This window comes from Etheostoma cragini, chromosome 12, assembly GCF_013103735.1.
Source record: "Etheostoma cragini isolate CJK2018 chromosome 12, CSU_Ecrag_1.0, whole genome shotgun sequence".
In the NCBI taxonomy this organism is placed as follows: Eukaryota; Metazoa; Chordata; class Actinopteri; order Perciformes; family Percidae; genus Etheostoma; species Etheostoma cragini.
The window spans coordinates 23,936,499-23,953,597 of NC_048418.1; the positions used below are offsets into that span (position 1 = coordinate 23,936,499).

Sequence of the window (17,099 nt, forward strand, 5' to 3'; positions counted from 1 at the left end):
AGATCAGGGCGGGAACGCTACTTGAGGAAATGCTTGGCGAGGGTGGGCGGTTGCTGCTGTGCTTTGGTGCTCCATCCTGCACGATGTGAAACGGATCCGCTCCTTCAGGTGAAGAGGGCAGCAGCTGCACACAGGAATCTAATAAGCCGTAGTCGTGGTTGAGCGAGTAGGACCGATCTGCCCGGGAGCTGAACCGGTAGTCTTCGTGATGACTTTCCCATGGTGCTTTGGTGCAGCTCCCTACTGAAACACGGCGATGAACAAACCCGGTCGGGTAGCGAGAGGCCTCTTAGAACCCCCGTTCACATTCTCGTTGAAACTGGCTGCCCACCATCTGGTCTGGGAACAGACGCGGGGCCGGGAACGTGTCCCGAAGACCAGATGAGTCGTGGCTGTCGTGAGTCTGTCGAGGCCGGTCTTAAAGTCCTTCAAACTGTCCAAGGTCAATGCGTTGAAGGAAATGAACGTGTTGTCTTTACCAGATGGGTCTAACGTAAACCCTGCTGTTGCACTGGGATGTTTCTGGCCAATGAGAGAATGTTGGGGTCTAATGTACAGATTTTTAATTGTTAAAGGTACGTTTTTTCCAATTTGACTGCATTAATTTTTTTTTAAGCCAAACTTATCCCCTCCCCAAAATACTTCCTGAAGGTTTGAAAACAGGGTTTCCTGAGGCATGCTAGCCAGTGACCTCTGGCCTTTTTTGTGATTATTTTTTTTGGGGGGGGGGGGGAAGAGAGCCATGCCAGTAAGGGGTGACAGACCCCCCCCCCCCCCCAAACAGCCGCTCTCCAATTCTTTGCTTTAAATCTCTTTGTATGCAGAACCAAAATGTAAACTGTTGGCAGACCCTGAGTGTGTAAATACCCTGAATACAATCACCGGGATCATGTTTTCAAAAGCAACATTACTTCTTGAAGATAAGTGTAGTTTCTAAAGAACATGTATCATTATTTGTAAGTTAACCATCTGCATGTCTTTAAGCCACCCGGCATTAGCTAATAATTTTTAAGATAAAAAAAAAACTTTTTACACATTTTATTTTTTACAATTTATTTGCTTACCTAAATATCCCAGACAATAATGTGACCCTTTTTTTCTTACTTCCAAATTATTTTATTTTCCATTTTTTTATTTTCCTTATTTTCTGTGTACTACATATAGGCAATTTATAACAAAATGAGAATTATTGAAGAAATTTTAAAATTGAAATATATTTTATTTGAAAGTTTATGGACCTTTTAACCGTGAGCCAGAAAAATTGTATAATCGTATGATTTGAACTGACTTGACGGTTATGAGAAATGTATCAAGAGTTTTATTTTTTATGCTTCTTTAATAAAGTCTTGTTTTTGTTTTGTTTTTTACTGTAAAAATAAGAACTTGTGTCTCGTGTCTTTATTACCGTCCTAACCCCCGACTGGAGTGAACTGCCTCTCTGTTGCGGGGGGGCAGTACTGACCCGTCTGTACTGCTGGGACTGACATCTGCAGTCAGGGTTTGACACCAAACACTTAATTCTTTACAAAATCAATGGCTCATTAGCATGAGCCTACAGTCACAGGAATAAGTTTTAAGGTTAAAGTTGATTAAAAAGAGGAATAAAAAACATCTTTTGGAAATTGATCTTAATGCCTTAATTCAAAAAAAGTTAGGAAAATCCAGGACACCAATTTTCTTTGAGAATGAATGTTTTGTAAAAACAAATGACTGTTCTTCCTTAAAATACAGGGGGGCATAAGTATACACCCCCTTGTGTTAAAATATAGGAGGCACAAGTATACACGGGGCATAATATACACTCCCCTTATGTTAAATTCCCATAGAGGCAGCCAGGTTTTTAATTTTAAAGGCCTAAAATGTAAAAGAAACCGTATGTTAAAAAGCTCATTGTATAATAAGTCGAAAAAAGTCATGGTCTAGAATGTTGAAATAAGTGATAAGAGTCCAAATTTAGTAAGTCGATAAAAAGTCATGTTTAGTTATAGCATGTCTTAAAAAGTCATACTGTAGTACCTTGATGATTGTGATAAAAAAACTGATAGTATGTCAAAAAGTTATAAAAAGAAGCTCACCTGGTAGAGCGCGTACCCCATGTGCAGAGTCTTAGTCCGTGTTACAGCGGCCGCCGGTTTAATTCCGACAAGTGGGCCTTTGCTGCATGTCATTCCCCAGTTCTCTCCCCTTTCATGTCTAAGCTGCCTATCAAATAAAGGCCTAAAATGTCCAAAAAATCATAATGAAGTTACAGTGTGTTATGGTAAAAAAAAGTGATAAAAGAGTTAAAGTATAGTAGGGCTAAAAAAGTTATTAAAAGTCACAAAAGAGTCAAAGTATGCTGCATGTCATTAACCCTTTCTTTCCCCTTTCATGTCTAAGCTGCCTATTAAATAAAGGCCCAAAGTGTCAAAAATGTCATAGTACAGTGTGTCAAAAAAAAGGAATAAATCATATAGTATGTCCAAAATCATTGTGTGGTAAATAAAAAAAAAAGTGATAAAAGAGTCACAGTACAGAATGACTAAAAAGAAGTTGTTAAAAGTCATAGTATGTCAAAAAAATAAAATGAAAAAGAAGTCATAAAAACATCATGGTATAGTATGTTGAAAAAATACAAAACAGTCGTGGTGTGGTATGTCAAAAAAACTTAATAAAAATGTCATCAAAAGTTATGGTACAGCATAGCAAAAAATTAGCCTGCAACGACAGCTGATAGCAAAGGGTGAAACAGTTATTTAAAGCAGGGGTGTGACTCTGTGATTGGCCCTTGCCATCTGTGTACGATTCTGATTGGTTAAGCAGGAAGGGGAACGCCTCCAACAGCTGATTTGAGTTAGGTAGAGCCTTGATTAAGAGTGAGGCCGCTGAAAGGATTTCCACTGAGATACATTTCAATCAAAGACTAGTTGCAGATATGCAACAGTTATGCACAGAATGATAAAATATACATTCATTAGGATAACAGCTGACCTGATTTCAAAATGCATCAATAAATAGATCTTTCTGAAAGAATAAACGCTGAGCTACATTAGACCTCAAATTCTACTGAGACATGTAGGACTTGAACATGTGACCTTCCGTCTTCCAATCATTCTCTCAAAACTCTCTTTTTATGACAACGGTACATTAGATGTATGTATTCTGAGATTGAATGAGGTCGAACAATAAAGCAGACGTTGAAATCGTGACACAAATGTCCTTTTAATAGGAAGCAGATTGCAACCAGGCTGCATTCCAGTTCCACTTCATCCTCATTAAAGAACATTCAATAATGATAAGAAACAAATTAGAAACATACTTGGTAGAAAATAATTCTCTCATGCGAGTTCTGTGTTCACACTACATTCATTTTGGTTACAGATGACGTATTCACAAGCCTTTTTGAAACAAAACATCGATGACTTATCGTTACATAGCTTTGGAAATCAAGAAAAAAAAATTCACATCAAAGAGACACGTGCTGGCACGATAAAGTTTCCCATCATGCAATTGTAAGTCGTTTCTATTCACAGGGTGGGCGTCATTTGTCTCCACGGAGATGTGTCGGCGTGCATGCATGCATGTGTGTCTTCTCACATGTTCCTTTTTGTGCTTGAGCAGAGATTGGTGTGTAGATGTGTAGGTGTGCAGTGGTGTGTGTGTGTGTGTGTGTGTGTGTGTGTGTGTGTGTGTGTGTGTGTGTGTGTGTACATACATGAAGCAGGCAATCAAAGAGCCCCAAACTGGGTGATTGGTTGGATCAAAAATTTTTTACGCTGCTTTTTCAGCTACAACCTGAAATGTTTTATTCACCACATAATACCAACGTAGTGTCACTGCACTATGGGCGAAGCTTCTTTTAAGAGGCTCGTTTCCCCAAAATGATCCTTTTATCTAAATGTAATTTGGATGCCTAAAATTAAAGGCATGAGGCGGCACGTCCCCAAGCTAGTTGTGTTTTCGGATTTTACTGTCCCTTTGATCATAGAAGGAAAGCTCTGCTGAGGATTAACAACACTCAGGAGCTTTGTTTTTGGTAGAATGCTTCAGTATTCAGCAAAGACAACGTGTGACAGGCCAGCAGAGACAGCGACAGGACAACCTCACTGGGGCCGACATCGCAGAGAGACTACAAGCCCAGCCGGACTACGACTGTGAGGGTTTTGCTCACCTTTTTCCAGTGAAAGATAAAGGGTTCATTAACACATGTGACAAATACAACTCATTCAACAGAAATGCTTGGCGGCGACTCCGATGGCTTCTTTCTTTGAAAAAAAAAACAATAACAAGAGCTCTGGTTCGTGCAAATTTGGTCCTAAAGGCAAATAGGAATTCAAGGACAAAACTCTTTTTCTTATCCAAAAGAAACAGAAAACGCTGAGACACTTCCTACAGGAATGGGAAGTTTATGATACCATGAATAAAAACAATTAACAAAAAAAACTCATAAGTTTCCCATTCCTTGGATGTGGATATTGCAGATGCTGCTCCTGTGCATACATGTAGGGTGTGAATAAACAATTTATGGCTCACAGTCTCGGAGCTCATTTTGCCAGGTGTGACATTCAGCGCGCGCGCACACACACACACACACACACACACACACACACACACACACACACACACACACACACACACACACACACACACACACACACACACACACACACACACACACACACACACACACACACACACACACACACACACACACACACACACACACACACACACACACACACACACACACACACACACACACACACACACACACACACACACACACAGCAGTTTGAACAGGGGGTTTGTTCTTTGTAAAAAAAAAACACAAGGTTCCTTGTGTCTACCACTATTGCCTTAAAGAGATTCGTTTAGGTACGTGTGCAGGCGATCAGGAGGAAAGAGTCCTTCGGCGTCCCGGGTCCTTTGGGCTTCCTCCACAGTGTGCCCACTTAAAAGACTTTCTGAATCGGAGCGTCTGCAGTGGGGCGGCGTTTCCACGGCAGAGCAGGTAGACGGGAGCATGAGGGGGAAACCTTGTGGTCAATTTGCCAAGAGGAGCTTAGACAGTATGTATTAGTGCGTAAACTGACTTCCCATTCCACTGATCCCGTAGCCCTTTTTGGAGTTAATGTGCACTCTAGGGGTGTAGTTGTGTTAGACACAGGGGTATTGCTCCGTTTGTTGTGATGTGACGCAGGAAAAGTTAAAAAAGAAAAGAAAGAAAGTGCACAATGGGGCCACAACCTTTGTCTCTATCAACACATCACATATCAGGCTCAGCATGTGTGTTTTCTCCATGATAATGGCTGTAAGTCAGGTCATAATTACAAAACCTTACGTACCAGAGTTATACAGTAAATGCACCATGCTCACACAGGGAAAACATTGGAGGCACCCATCTTTTGTTTGGGAGGGGGAACAGTTGTTATGGTTACAGCAAAGTGAATCACAGTGTTCCTGGGGTCAACATGCAGGAAGTCAGTACATTACAGGACAGCCGTTGCCCCTGGACACGGATCTAAGGTCAGTGTTTTTTAAATCTCTACGTGGATTTTTGGGCAAAAAGGGGGGCGATCTTCGATCTGTGCCTGAACTCCAACCAACAGAACACATCAAACCGTGGCAAGACTACGCACAGCAAACGACGAGGATGGGAGACGAGGAGAGGGGGGGGGGGGACTGGAAGAACGACACACAGTCAGGCAGGCAAGCGGACAGACAGACGGACGGACAGCTAGGCAAGGACTGCTCTTCTGAAGACACAGAGAAGCAAAAGTGCAAAGTGGTCGTCCTCAAACTATGAACATGGTTTAGGTCTGCGCTGCGTTATATCACATCTAAATGCACAGCGTATAAAAGGTGATGAGTTATGGGAACGATCGAGTGAGGAGGAAGTGATTGCTTATTTAAGGGCTAACCCTAAACCGAGAGCTTTGAGTTAAGCAGCTGAAATGTTCAAAATTAAATAGCCTATGAATATTAATAAACCTATTCCTCCATGGTTGCATTGATAGCATTGCAATGTAAATGTTGCATAATGTATGCAGATATATGTACAATAGATCATTTTCATGTGTGTGCTTGTGTATTGCACATGGTTGTCTATCTATGTAGGCGTGACTACTGTATGTGCACATAATACTATGTCTCTGGTGTTTTTGTGCACACGTGTGTGTCCTCGCTCGCTGGGCCTGCCTCAGCTGCGGCCCTCCTCAGCCGAGCGCTGGTCCGACTTGAGCTTGACAAACTCCTTCGCCACGTCGTCGTTGTTGCGCTGGGAGAGGATGCGCAGCACCGTCAGGCCCGTCTCGTCCATGTGGACGCGTCTGCCCAGCGGCATCCAGCAGCATACGCTGCCCTTGCTGGCGATGTCCTTCACCTGCACCACTGCTATGCCCACAGTGCGGTCCTCTCTGGCAAAGCAGTAGTCCTTCACACACACCTGCAGCTCGTAGCTCTCTGGACCCACCTCAGTGCCCAGGGAGCTGAAACGGGACAAAATCATAGCCATGCTTTACTTCACGTCTCTATGTGATGGGGAAGAAATCTATTACACTACCATGACTAACAGGCTGTGCTCCTGCCAATGGCTTTTAAAAAACTGCATCATTTATATATGCATACGTTTTGCTAGTGTGCAATTGCTATTGGTCAGGTTGTTGAGCCATACGCTCCACGTTAACTTAACTCATCGTGTAAAACAAAGGAAAAAATCCACAACAAAGACAATCAAATCCAGCAGGAACGGGTAATACTCACTACTGGAAGCTCTCGTTGAACTTGGGTGACCAGGTGTTGTTCTTTGACTTGGTGGCAAATTTCCTCTTCTTGTCACTGAGGTGAGGGCCGATGATGTAGACCTCCACGAAGGGCCTGAAGCCCTGCGCCTTCCACTTCAGGTCATTCGCAGCCACCACTAGAGGATGAACGTAGGGGTCAAGAAGTTAAAGAAGAAAGGTAGGAGAAGGCAAGAACATTGGGACAGCAGGGCAATCTGCTCTGCTCTTTTTACCTTTGACGCTGATCTTATGCTCTCCGTTAGGCTGGGGTAGAATGTCCACGCACATGACCACCTCGCCGACAGCATCCACTCCAGATGCTGTGAAGACATAAGCAGTAATTTGTCTTTGGATGGCCACACTGTAGCACAGCTGGAATATATGACTTGCGTCAGCAGATTGTGAACACACACACACACACACACACACACACACACACACACACGTTCTCCATGATATTCACAGGAGCAGGACTTGGCTGGGTAGGACAGATTTTTGTGCCAGCTTGCAAATGGTAAACTGGAACACAATGATGGCGCCTAATTTGTTCTTAACTCCCTATTCACAGTGAGGAAAAAGAAAAAAGATGTTGAAACTGAAACTGAAAAAAACCAAACAGCAACACAAAATTCTGGAGCTTTTCATCAGCTGACCCAATCTGTGCACGATGTTCTTTTTTTATTCATCGTGTCTTGCATATCCCAGCATCTCCTCCATCTCGAGTCACTGCAGTTTTACCTGGTTAGTTGATTTGGACATTAGAATTCTTTGGGTAGTCTACATAGCCTACAAGGCTTATCTACCACAAATAGTCTTATGCATGAGTCATGCTTTTTCTTAGTCAGATGATAAAAAGGAGGAAAAACCAAGAAGAAGCCGAGTGCCAAGGGCTAAGACCGCCCACTGTCTCGGGTTATCGTTGGTTTCTGACGGTTTGATCAAACGTGTGGTGTCTGAGCACAGGTCTGAGCTGCTGCAGGTTGCTATGGGGGACATGCAGATTTTCTATAACACCGCTGACCTTTCTCTGGCGGTGTGTCTTCGTTCGCCGTGCACCTGAGGCCTTTCCCTCCGTGGACTGAGAGGAGACAGAAGAAAGTCAGCATTAGAAGATGGCAAAAAAATGTTCATTAGTAAAACAGGAGAAAATCATGTGTAATCTTTTTAAATACTGCACATGAAAGTGTTATGGCTGATGGTTTAAATAACTAGGCAACTAAGGCGACAAAAAGCATTTATCCTGCCTGTTTTCTGCTCAACTCAAATCCGCCTGTGGGCATGTGTGTGTGTGTGTGTGTTGCTATTTTTAAGTCGTACCCTGAGCGCTCTGTGAGAGGACAAACTTCCTGATTAGCTTGTCTGTGGCCTGGGTGTACAGAGACAAGGCGTAGCGCAGAGATTGCAGGTCCGGACTCTTTTCCAAGAAGGTCTTCTTCAGACCCACACCACCGGCATGGAAGTATTGCTGCATAACAGATGCGACATGAGACATGTACAGTACAGTAGATGGGTAGACAGCAAGCAGAAAGGCGGAAAGACAGACAGAGGGGGGATGCAGAAATCTCTAAGTGGGAAATGTACAAATGTGACAAAACTGTGTCAGTCCTGTCACCATGGAGCTGGTTTCTCAAACACCACTAGACCTGCACTAATCTACACCAAACATCATGTTTATGATGTCCAAAGTTACACGTTTTGAAGAAAGAGAAACATGTACATAAAAGATGAGGGATGAGTGACGAGAGTTAAAGCTGCAAATGCTTTATAAAAAAGATAAGTAGACTACATTGTAAGGTTAAAGAGCATCCCATTGTCCCTGATCCTGAACCCAGAGATTAGTATTTCTTCATTTTGAGCAAACACAGACCGTAAAATATCGTAAAAGCAAGAATCAAGAACACCAATTTCCCTGCCAGCTGTTCTAGTTTATTTTATTTTAATTTTTTTACAGAACATAACATTCAGAAGAAAAAAAACACAAGTTCTTGTTGTGTCACACAGCATACTATACCTTAATAGTGTCCAGTGCCAGTTCTATTACTGCACACTGTTTAGGACTCAGAGCTTTGGCCTCCTCTCGGCCCATGTGCTCCTGTAGGACAGATAAAACAAAGGACTCAGTCCATACAACAGTTACTGTTAAAATGTTATCTATAGTTTCTGTAAATTTGTTTTCTATTTTCATTACCTTGAGCTTGGAAAGCTGGCCCAACTCCTTAGCAGCGTTGAAGATCATCTGAGTGCCCTGCCATGGAGAGATGGACAGACAAGTAAGTAGAGGAGAGAAATAAAAGGCTGCGTTTGAGAGATATGCAGTCGAGGGAGAGGTGAGTTCAGGAGGTTTAATGAGGACAGACAGCTGCAAATACAAGAAAGGAGTTTGAAGAGTGAGTGGGGAAAGAGTAAAAATACAAATCTATATAAAACTATATATATCTTTTAAACAAACATTCAGAATGAACAAACTACATCTTGGGAGAGAAGGAGGTTGTAATGCTGCAGGGACTCATGGGCAGGAAATGTTGCCTCTGGTGCACCGTGCTGCCATTTCAATCAGGTTTAATGCAGAAAGACGTTTAAAAAAACAACTAAAAACAAGGGCTGTAAAAGGGTGGTGTTAGGCTCCTTCATGCTAACAGAGGCTACACACACACACACACACACACACACACACATATGCATACTTACAATAACCTAAGAAAGGAAGGAAGGTAAAGAGAATGGGGCAATGGCAAGATTAATTTAGAATCACAATGGAACACAGCAATGGAAAACATTGCAATTCAGAAGCAGAGAAGAAGAACAAGGTGAAGAAAAAAGGAGTGAATGTGTTTTTTTTCATTACATACCGTCTGGTCAGTGAGTGTTGGTAGCACAATTGTTTTTTCCATTGTGTTCATAACTAGTTTCCACAGCTCCTTCAGCACTCTCTTCAGCACGGTCTTCTCACAGATCTTAGCAAACAGCGACAGGCTGAAACACAAAAACACACAATCTCAACTGACAGACAGGAAGGCAGTACTAAAACACACATTTTAATGTATTTATTGTGTGTGTGCCTGTTGAGGCCATGGTAACATTCATGAGAGTCATGAGACTTGACATGTTTTTGATTGATACTTGAGTTGTTGAAAACAAAACTTTTTTCCGTTGATTAGCTTGAAGAAAATGTTACAAAAATATGTAATATTTTCCTACATATAATTTTTTGTTTATTTAACTAAATATTGAATGTTGTCTAAGTTAAAGCCATTCAAAAAAAGTGTGAAAAAATGATACTGATAAAAAGAATCTGATTAAAGAAAGACTCCCCAAAACTAAACATTCAATGAGATACATTTCAGGTCATTCCTGAACAGTCTTGATGTTTGATATCCGCCCGTACTTGCTGTCCAGGAAGTCCATGATGGGCTGCAGGACATTGTCAGCCTCCTGAACAACGCTGCCATTGGCCGGAACGGTCTGACCTTTAACCTGGGCTAGGATGTCTCCCATTTGTCTCACGTTGTCCTCAATCTGGGGCTGGAAACTGCATCACCAGACACAAAGAACACATAGTAAACAGACTATGAAATCAACAGGAGGATCTGGTTTTAGCATCTCTTAGTTCCACACAAGAATGAAATGGACTAACACCCACCTGACAGCAAAGATTCGGCTGAGGTCGTCCATAACGTTGTTGAGTTTGTTCTGCAGCTCCTTGAGGAAGTCACTAGCCTCCAAATTAAGCTGCAAGAAGACACACGGGATGGATACAAGAGCCATGTTATAGTGCTTTAGCACAATCACAAAAATAACAGCATGTAAGGAAACTCACATCCTTTCCTCCCATGGCCTCAAACATCTTCTCCAACTGAACTCTGAGCTGCTGGATGTTATTGATGATGATACATGGCTGAGGGGAGAAAGAGAAAAATCATTACACGCACACACTTCTCAATCCCTTTTCTCTGTCTGCTCCCGGCGTTTTATTGTAATCAATCAAGGACTGTCCTCCTAACTTTTTTTATTGCTTTTTTTTGGCAAAAAGAACTCTTGGTGATACAGGGCAGGAGATGCAGGAGCTTTCAGTAATTACTGCTCCTCTGGGGGCTCTCTCTGGGAGAGCAGCCTACTTTCCCCCTAGCATACGCCACATTCAGCTAATTACACAGCCCTAATTCACTTTGAAACACTGCATTCTAGGCACGGCTGTAACACTGAAGAGCAGTTTATTGTGCTCGAATTAATCAACCTGACCACATACGCCAATGCTCCTGATGGAGTTCAAATTAAACTATTAAATCAGTCATTGCTGTTTATTCTGCTGACACAAATTTCCATCTGGTAGCTTGTTGTGGCAAACATTTTACACAGTGTTATGTATTCTACTCTAGAAGGTCTTTAACACCTACCACTTTCTCCTTCTTGACATGATTTGGAAAGTCTTTTGCAATGATGTCAGCGTAAGACAGCAGGACATTGCCAATGGTCTAAGAGAAAGAAACACACCTACAGTGAGAAATATATTGCATTAAGAGCGACTTCTCAAGTAAAGACATGGGAGAGCACCAGCAGGTAAAAATCACCTTGGCAAATCTTTTCATGTAGTTGCCAACGATCTGAGGGTCGGGACACTCCAGTTTGCGGATGATTTCAAAGCTCTGATTGAGCTGAGAGAACACGTCCACCACTGAGCAGGAGAACAAAGCGTGCTCTGATGTGACCTGGAACTGCAGAACGAGAAGAAGGGGGAAGTGTGAGAAGATGTTTTGTGATGCTGAGGCTGCGGCACTGATCTGAGCGTGACTACCACTGAAAGCGAGGGCTACCTGTGGTAGAAGTTCGCAGCACTGCTGCACATCATGGACAATGAAACTGACCCCTGTTCAGCTGCACGTGACTGCGATTAAAAGATCGTGAAGTGATTTGGATGAGAGTGATGGAGGCGATCAGAGGGTTATGATGAGGAGCAGGGCCCTCATTAACAGCCTGGCCATTAGCCAAAAGTGTTATGGTATGTGAATGGGCCTAGGGGCCGCTGTTTTCGCTGACATAGGAACGCAGAAGCTGCCTCTGGCGACTGTAATTGGACCCAGAGGAGTTCTGACGTAAACTGGGCGAATTTTTAGCTGCTTTGAATCGACCTTCCTGCTGTGTGAATATGTAGGCGTGAGTGAGACTGTGGTAATTTTGTGCGAGTGTACATTGACTTGAGCTATAGCATCTGCACCTCTTTTTTCATTTGCCTTTGGTATTGAGTCGTTATTGATTGCTTTGAGGCTTTTAACTCGTTCTTCTCAGCCTGGAATGTGCTGAGTCAGGAGAGATGGTGTGAACTGTCCTGAATACATTTTTTTGGGGGGGATGCTGCAGGTAGGAAGTCAAATTTAGCTTTCATACTGTATTTTATTACTGCCTCAGCAGAATGCGTTTTTTTGTCTAACTTAAGTCTCACATGACTGCCTGTTTCTTTTCTTTTTTTCAAAACTCTTTCCTCAATTTATTTTCCTACACACTTTGCTTGAGTAAGCTGACATTGTTTGTTAAAGAAAAAGTTAAGACATTTTGGGCAATATGATTATTTCCTTTAGTTTTGAGAGTTAGATAAGAAGATAGATTATACCAATGTAGTGTCTGTCCTGTAAATATGAAGCTGCTGTTATCAGCCTGTTAGGCTTGTTGGCAAAAAGGCTGGAAACAAACTCCAGGAGGTCACTCACAAAATATCAAAATTAGTCATTTATATAAGAATTAGGAAAATTTAGAAGTAAAGATTCAAAAACTAGTAATTGGTGGTGTAGTCTCATATTTATAGGATGTGTTTTATAGCACTGGCAGAAATGCTAACAACAGACTGTGGTTTCTTTTGTGACCACACTTGTTAATATGCAAGTAGGCTAATATTGTAGAAATTAAGGATGCAGAAGAATGTTACCCCGTCTTTTTTGTCCCTCTCCAGGGCTCCATGCAGAAAATCTCTGGACACTTCTTCATTCTCGTCCAACCACATGATGACAAATGGTTCAAACCAGCTGCAGAACAAGGAACAAGCAGAGTCAATATGAGCTAAGTGGTGGATGTAGGAAGAAAAGTGTGGATGCTGTTTAGAAGACACTTACGCTGGATATTCAGGTACATGCTTCTGGAAAGTGGTCAGCTCCTTGCAGTACTCGTTGTAGAGCCACTTCACCTTGAAGTGCAAATTCATATAATCTGCACTTTTACACAGGCGGTTCTTTTCATGCTCTGAATATCAAAGAGAAACAAAGAATGAGAAAAGTCCTACTTCACCATTTAAACCAATGACTCCTCTTATGTCCAGGCCCATGACCTCCCCTCATCCCAACAATACGTATAAACACCTACCCTCCATGGCGTATTTCATATCTTGTGCAAACATATTCCACATGACCTCGGCGCTGATCTTGCCCACATTCAGTTCCTGGGGAAACCTATGAGAGGCAGTACTCAGGCTTAAATCCATCTCTGTATCCAGAAATGGAACTTCTTTATTTAACAAGATTACCCAGCCTCATTGTTTATGTAACTCTATCAGTGTTCCCTCTGTATTTTGGTAGCTGCCAATAACAGAAAATGCACCAGAGAAAATAAAAACTAACATGATTACACTATTATCCTCATTGTCTCACAAAACAAAGCCAAGAAGTTCCTTTAAATTCATAATCGTAAGCATGAGATTAACATTTTTAAAAAGTAGCATGACCCAAATCCCCCTCCCACCAAAGCAGCTGGTGTACAGGAATGACTCCTCTGTCTACACAGTGACTAAGGGTTTACTGTCAGTACAGTAAAAGTACAGCCATACACAGCATTTTAATACATGAAGATATTTTGTCAAAAAGTTAGTTGATTTTGTTTTTACAGTCTCATATGCCTAGTAAGTACATTTGCTTTACTTTTCATTTGAAACTGACAGGCCACACCTTTAAAACAAACAAATGCTGTTTGTTTGACTGTTCCGACACTCATAGACACTCCTCTCCTCATACTTGTTTTGCTTTTTCTCTTTTAACAAATACCATACAGCTATTACCTCATAAAGCCCTAGTTTTTTCCCAAACTGGAATTAAAAGTTCCAGGACTTCCCTTGCATGTATGCAAAATTGGAAAAATAAGGCTAATGTTATGAACACAGACTCACTGATTAAGGCAAGGAGTGTAGGAGTTTTTGTCCTCCTCTATGATGGAGACGATAAGAGTGATGAGTTTGGACCAGAAGTCCAGGTTTTTGATGCTGGGACCCTGTTCATCTGGAGGGACTGCCTTCGACTGGAAACAGAAAGAGGTTATGGATTCATTTTGTAATAGCTACATCCATCAAGAATTGAATTGCAGTGAGAGCACAGTAGTGGCAATAAAGAGCAGGAATACTGCAACAGCACACACACACACACACACACATACGCTTACAGGGTCTGTCTGATATTCCCTGTTGTAGAGATCGTGGCAGTTGTTGAAAATGTATTCGTAGGTTGAGTTGAGACAGGCTTTTACACAGTCCTTCACCACCTGGCTTGCTCTGGGTGGACTCTGCAGCTCCTGGACCTGAACACAAATGTTACACAACATATGGTTGAATCCAATTCCCCTCAAATAACTGTCAAACACACAGTCTCAGCAGGAGATTATCTTAGAGGGATTTTAACCATAAACTCACTGAGGTGCACAAATCGCACCAAAATACATTAACAGCCTGACTGCACACAGACACACATAGAGTGTCATGATAATAGCTTCAGTTTGGATAGGCTAATGTTAAGCTGAATTCTTAGTTCATGCCTTAGGCTACTTTCCAGAAAGTACTGGAAATTTGTACCATGTTTGTTTTGGAGTTAAGTGCTAATGTGAAAAGAACGAAAAGAAACGTAAGGAAAAAAAAGAAAAGACAAGAAAAGAAAAAAGACACTGAAAATTCCAGTCATCCTTACCTTCATCCTGAAGAATGTGATGCTCGTCAAGAGATCGACTGTGGACTTCAGGTCTTGTAGTCTTTCAGGACTGCTGGCAGGAAAGTTATTCTAAAAGCACATTTACAGTAAATGATTATAAAAGGTTAAACGTTTTCTTTTTCTTCAGGTAGCAAGATGAAGGAAATATATATTAGCTGTGACCATATCAAGATAACATTGTATTTATCTCAAAACTGAGAAAATACATTCCCTCACATTCACAAAGACATTGTACAAGCAGATGTGGATTGTAGCAGTCAGTAACTTAGAATCAAAGTGTTGTTTTGCATTTGTTAGGACAGAGAGAAGCAGTCAGTACCCGGTACATGGACAGGTCGATCCTCAGGGAGTTGTGCAGCTGATCCAGCAATTTAACAAACCTCTCCTTCTAAACAGGAATAAGGCACAAAACAGAATGAAGCACTCAGAAACACACCACAGCTAAAAGATTATTAAACATTTGACTACACAAACCACAGGCCTGACGAGACTCAGCTGATTGGACGTTTGGAGAAGTAGGCAGGGCCACATTAAACCGACTTTCATTTACCGCCCAAGGGGACCTCTTGGTCTAGTCATTTCTAAGGCGTTATTACAACTAATATATAGTATAGCATTTTCCAGTTAGAATATTAGGATTCTTGGAGAAAATAGTCACATATATGAAGAAGGGACTCACGCCAAAGTTTGATGCAGCAAATCGGTCCGAGGCAGAAACGTTATTGGAGGACTGGGTGGTGTGGGCGTAGTAAGAGTTAATGTTGGCAAGCAGGGTGCTCATCACAGCTGGCACTCCTGGGCACATGTACTTGGATGACAAGCAAGCGAAGTGGCTGTAGGGTGGAAGTGGCAAAAAGTACATTTAGTGCCTTTACTTCTCCTGATATCCACATATTAGAAAACCTAATACACTATATGTATTTGTTGTCTAACTTTATAAAATAAGTGGAATAAAACCAATGCTTCTAACACAGGATTCAATGTTTCTTATTTAATTTTCAAAGGTAAACATTCAGAGTAATGGGTCAGGGACTGACGTCATGGCCTGGTAGATGGACTCTACTCCGTATCTCATGGCAAACTCGTCCACTATCTCCTGAGCCGTCTCCTCAAAATACACCTTCCAGGCATCGTCACCTTTGGCATCAGGGATCTTTACCACACCACCGTTCTGCTCCTCAGTGGTGTACTGAAACAGATGCTGAACAAAGACAAAGGACAGGTAAGTTAAAAAAAAAGGTAGACTGTAAAAAAGAAATCTTAAAATACAGTTGTGTTCAAAATAATAGCAATCCAACATCAATAACCTCATAAATCATATTTTTTTGGTGAAAGTGTCTACATGGCCAATAATTTACTACTAAGTGTTGTAGAGTAATAGAAAACCAAGAGACACAACAGTCTTGACATGCGTGCTTCTCATTCTGTGTAAGTGAGTCTTTAATTGAAAAATATGTGTTCAAAATAATAGCAGTGTTGTGTTTAATTAGTGAGGTGATTGATTCCGTAAAGAAACAGGGGTCAGTTATGGCCCATATTTAAGAAAGGAAGGAAGCAAATGTTGTGCATGCTGGTTAGAGTGCATTTCACACTGAAATACTCGGCAAAATGGCTCGTTACAGAAATTGCTCTGAGTAACATGATTGGAGAGGGGAAAACATACAAAGAAGTGTAGAACTTTATAGGCTGCTCAGACAAAATTATTTGAAATGCCTTGAAATGGCATCCAAAGCCCAAACAACGTGGGATAATTCACTGGAATGGATTAGAAGAATCAGAATAGCAAAATAGCCAAAATGGCAAAGGCTCAACCAATGATCAGCTCCAAGAAAATCAAATTTGAAATGGGTCTTTCAACAAGACAATGACCCAAAACACACAACTATGGGAGCAAAGTCTTGGTTCTAGATGAACAAGATTTATGTCATGGAGTGGCCAACCCAATCCCCGGACCACAGTCCCATAGAACACTTGTGGTGTGACATCAAACACTTGTGGGGTGACATTGTTTCTGACGCAAACCTCAGTAATGCAGAGGAATTGTGAAATGTAGTTCAATCGTCCTGTGCTGGGATACCTGTCCACAGGTAATGCAACTAAATATTAGTGCATTTATTCAAAGTAAAGCAAAATCTTGAGACATTTATACAGTAAATGTTTGAGTTTGGGAAGAAAAATGCAAATACTGCTATTTTTTTAACAGCCTAATATTCATTTTTTCACTTTCTGTACAGGTAGAACACAAACTTGTCAATTTCGGTCATGTTTTGATTATGAATTGAGTGTGTAGTGTTCCCACTGCATTGACATAATGGAATTAAAAGCTATTCTAAGGATTTGGAGCATTATTCACTCTCTTTTTTAAAACACAATCATTCTGAACACA

At 41.5% G+C, this 17,099-nt stretch overlaps 1 protein-coding gene and 1 long non-coding RNA gene across 3 annotated transcripts in view; one reads left to right on the plus strand and one right to left on the minus strand.

Annotated features, from left to right (window-relative positions):
• Positions 1-12: 12 nt before the first annotated feature.
• On the plus strand, positions 13-16,831 carry LOC117954030. The gene is made up of 3 exons (XR_004658728.1): positions 13-166; positions 4,986-4,990; positions 16,821-16,831. It is a non-coding gene; the product is annotated as an uncharacterized LOC117954030 (long non-coding RNA).
• The window catches only part of LOC117954028 (protein unc-13 homolog A-like), a 30,549-nt gene continuing 18,817 nt past the window's right edge, over positions 5,368-17,099 (minus strand). The window contains exons 21-43 of one of the 2 annotated variants that reach the window (XM_034887480.1): positions 15,751-15,914; positions 15,393-15,546; positions 15,033-15,101; positions 14,693-14,782; positions 14,175-14,309; positions 13,906-14,033; positions 13,110-13,195; positions 12,863-12,989; positions 12,679-12,775; positions 11,330-11,473; positions 11,156-11,233; positions 10,579-10,656; positions 10,402-10,490; positions 10,147-10,290; positions 9,611-9,734; positions 9,450-9,455; positions 8,950-9,006; positions 8,773-8,853; positions 8,079-8,226; positions 7,783-7,839; positions 6,995-7,081; positions 6,742-6,898; positions 5,368-6,467 (exon numbers count right to left, since the gene is read on the minus strand). In XM_034887480.1, coding sequence (XP_034743371.1) covers positions 6,179-6,467; positions 6,742-6,898; positions 6,995-7,081; positions 7,783-7,839; positions 8,079-8,226; positions 8,773-8,853; positions 8,950-9,006; positions 9,450-9,455; positions 9,611-9,734; positions 10,147-10,290; positions 10,402-10,490; positions 10,579-10,656; positions 11,156-11,233; positions 11,330-11,473; positions 12,679-12,775; positions 12,863-12,989; positions 13,110-13,195; positions 13,906-14,033; positions 14,175-14,309; positions 14,693-14,782; positions 15,033-15,101; positions 15,393-15,546; positions 15,751-15,914 — 2,589 coding nt within the window. In that variant the 3' untranslated portion in view covers positions 5,368-6,178. The remainder of the gene's footprint in view (positions 6,468-6,741; positions 6,899-6,994; positions 7,082-7,782; positions 7,840-8,078; positions 8,227-8,772; positions 8,854-8,949; positions 9,007-9,449; positions 9,456-9,610; positions 9,735-10,146; positions 10,291-10,401; positions 10,491-10,578; positions 10,657-11,155; positions 11,234-11,329; positions 11,474-12,678; positions 12,776-12,862; positions 12,990-13,109; positions 13,196-13,905; positions 14,034-14,174; positions 14,310-14,692; positions 14,783-15,032; positions 15,102-15,392; positions 15,547-15,750; positions 15,915-17,099) is intronic. The other variant, XM_034887482.1, reaches the window with a different exon arrangement.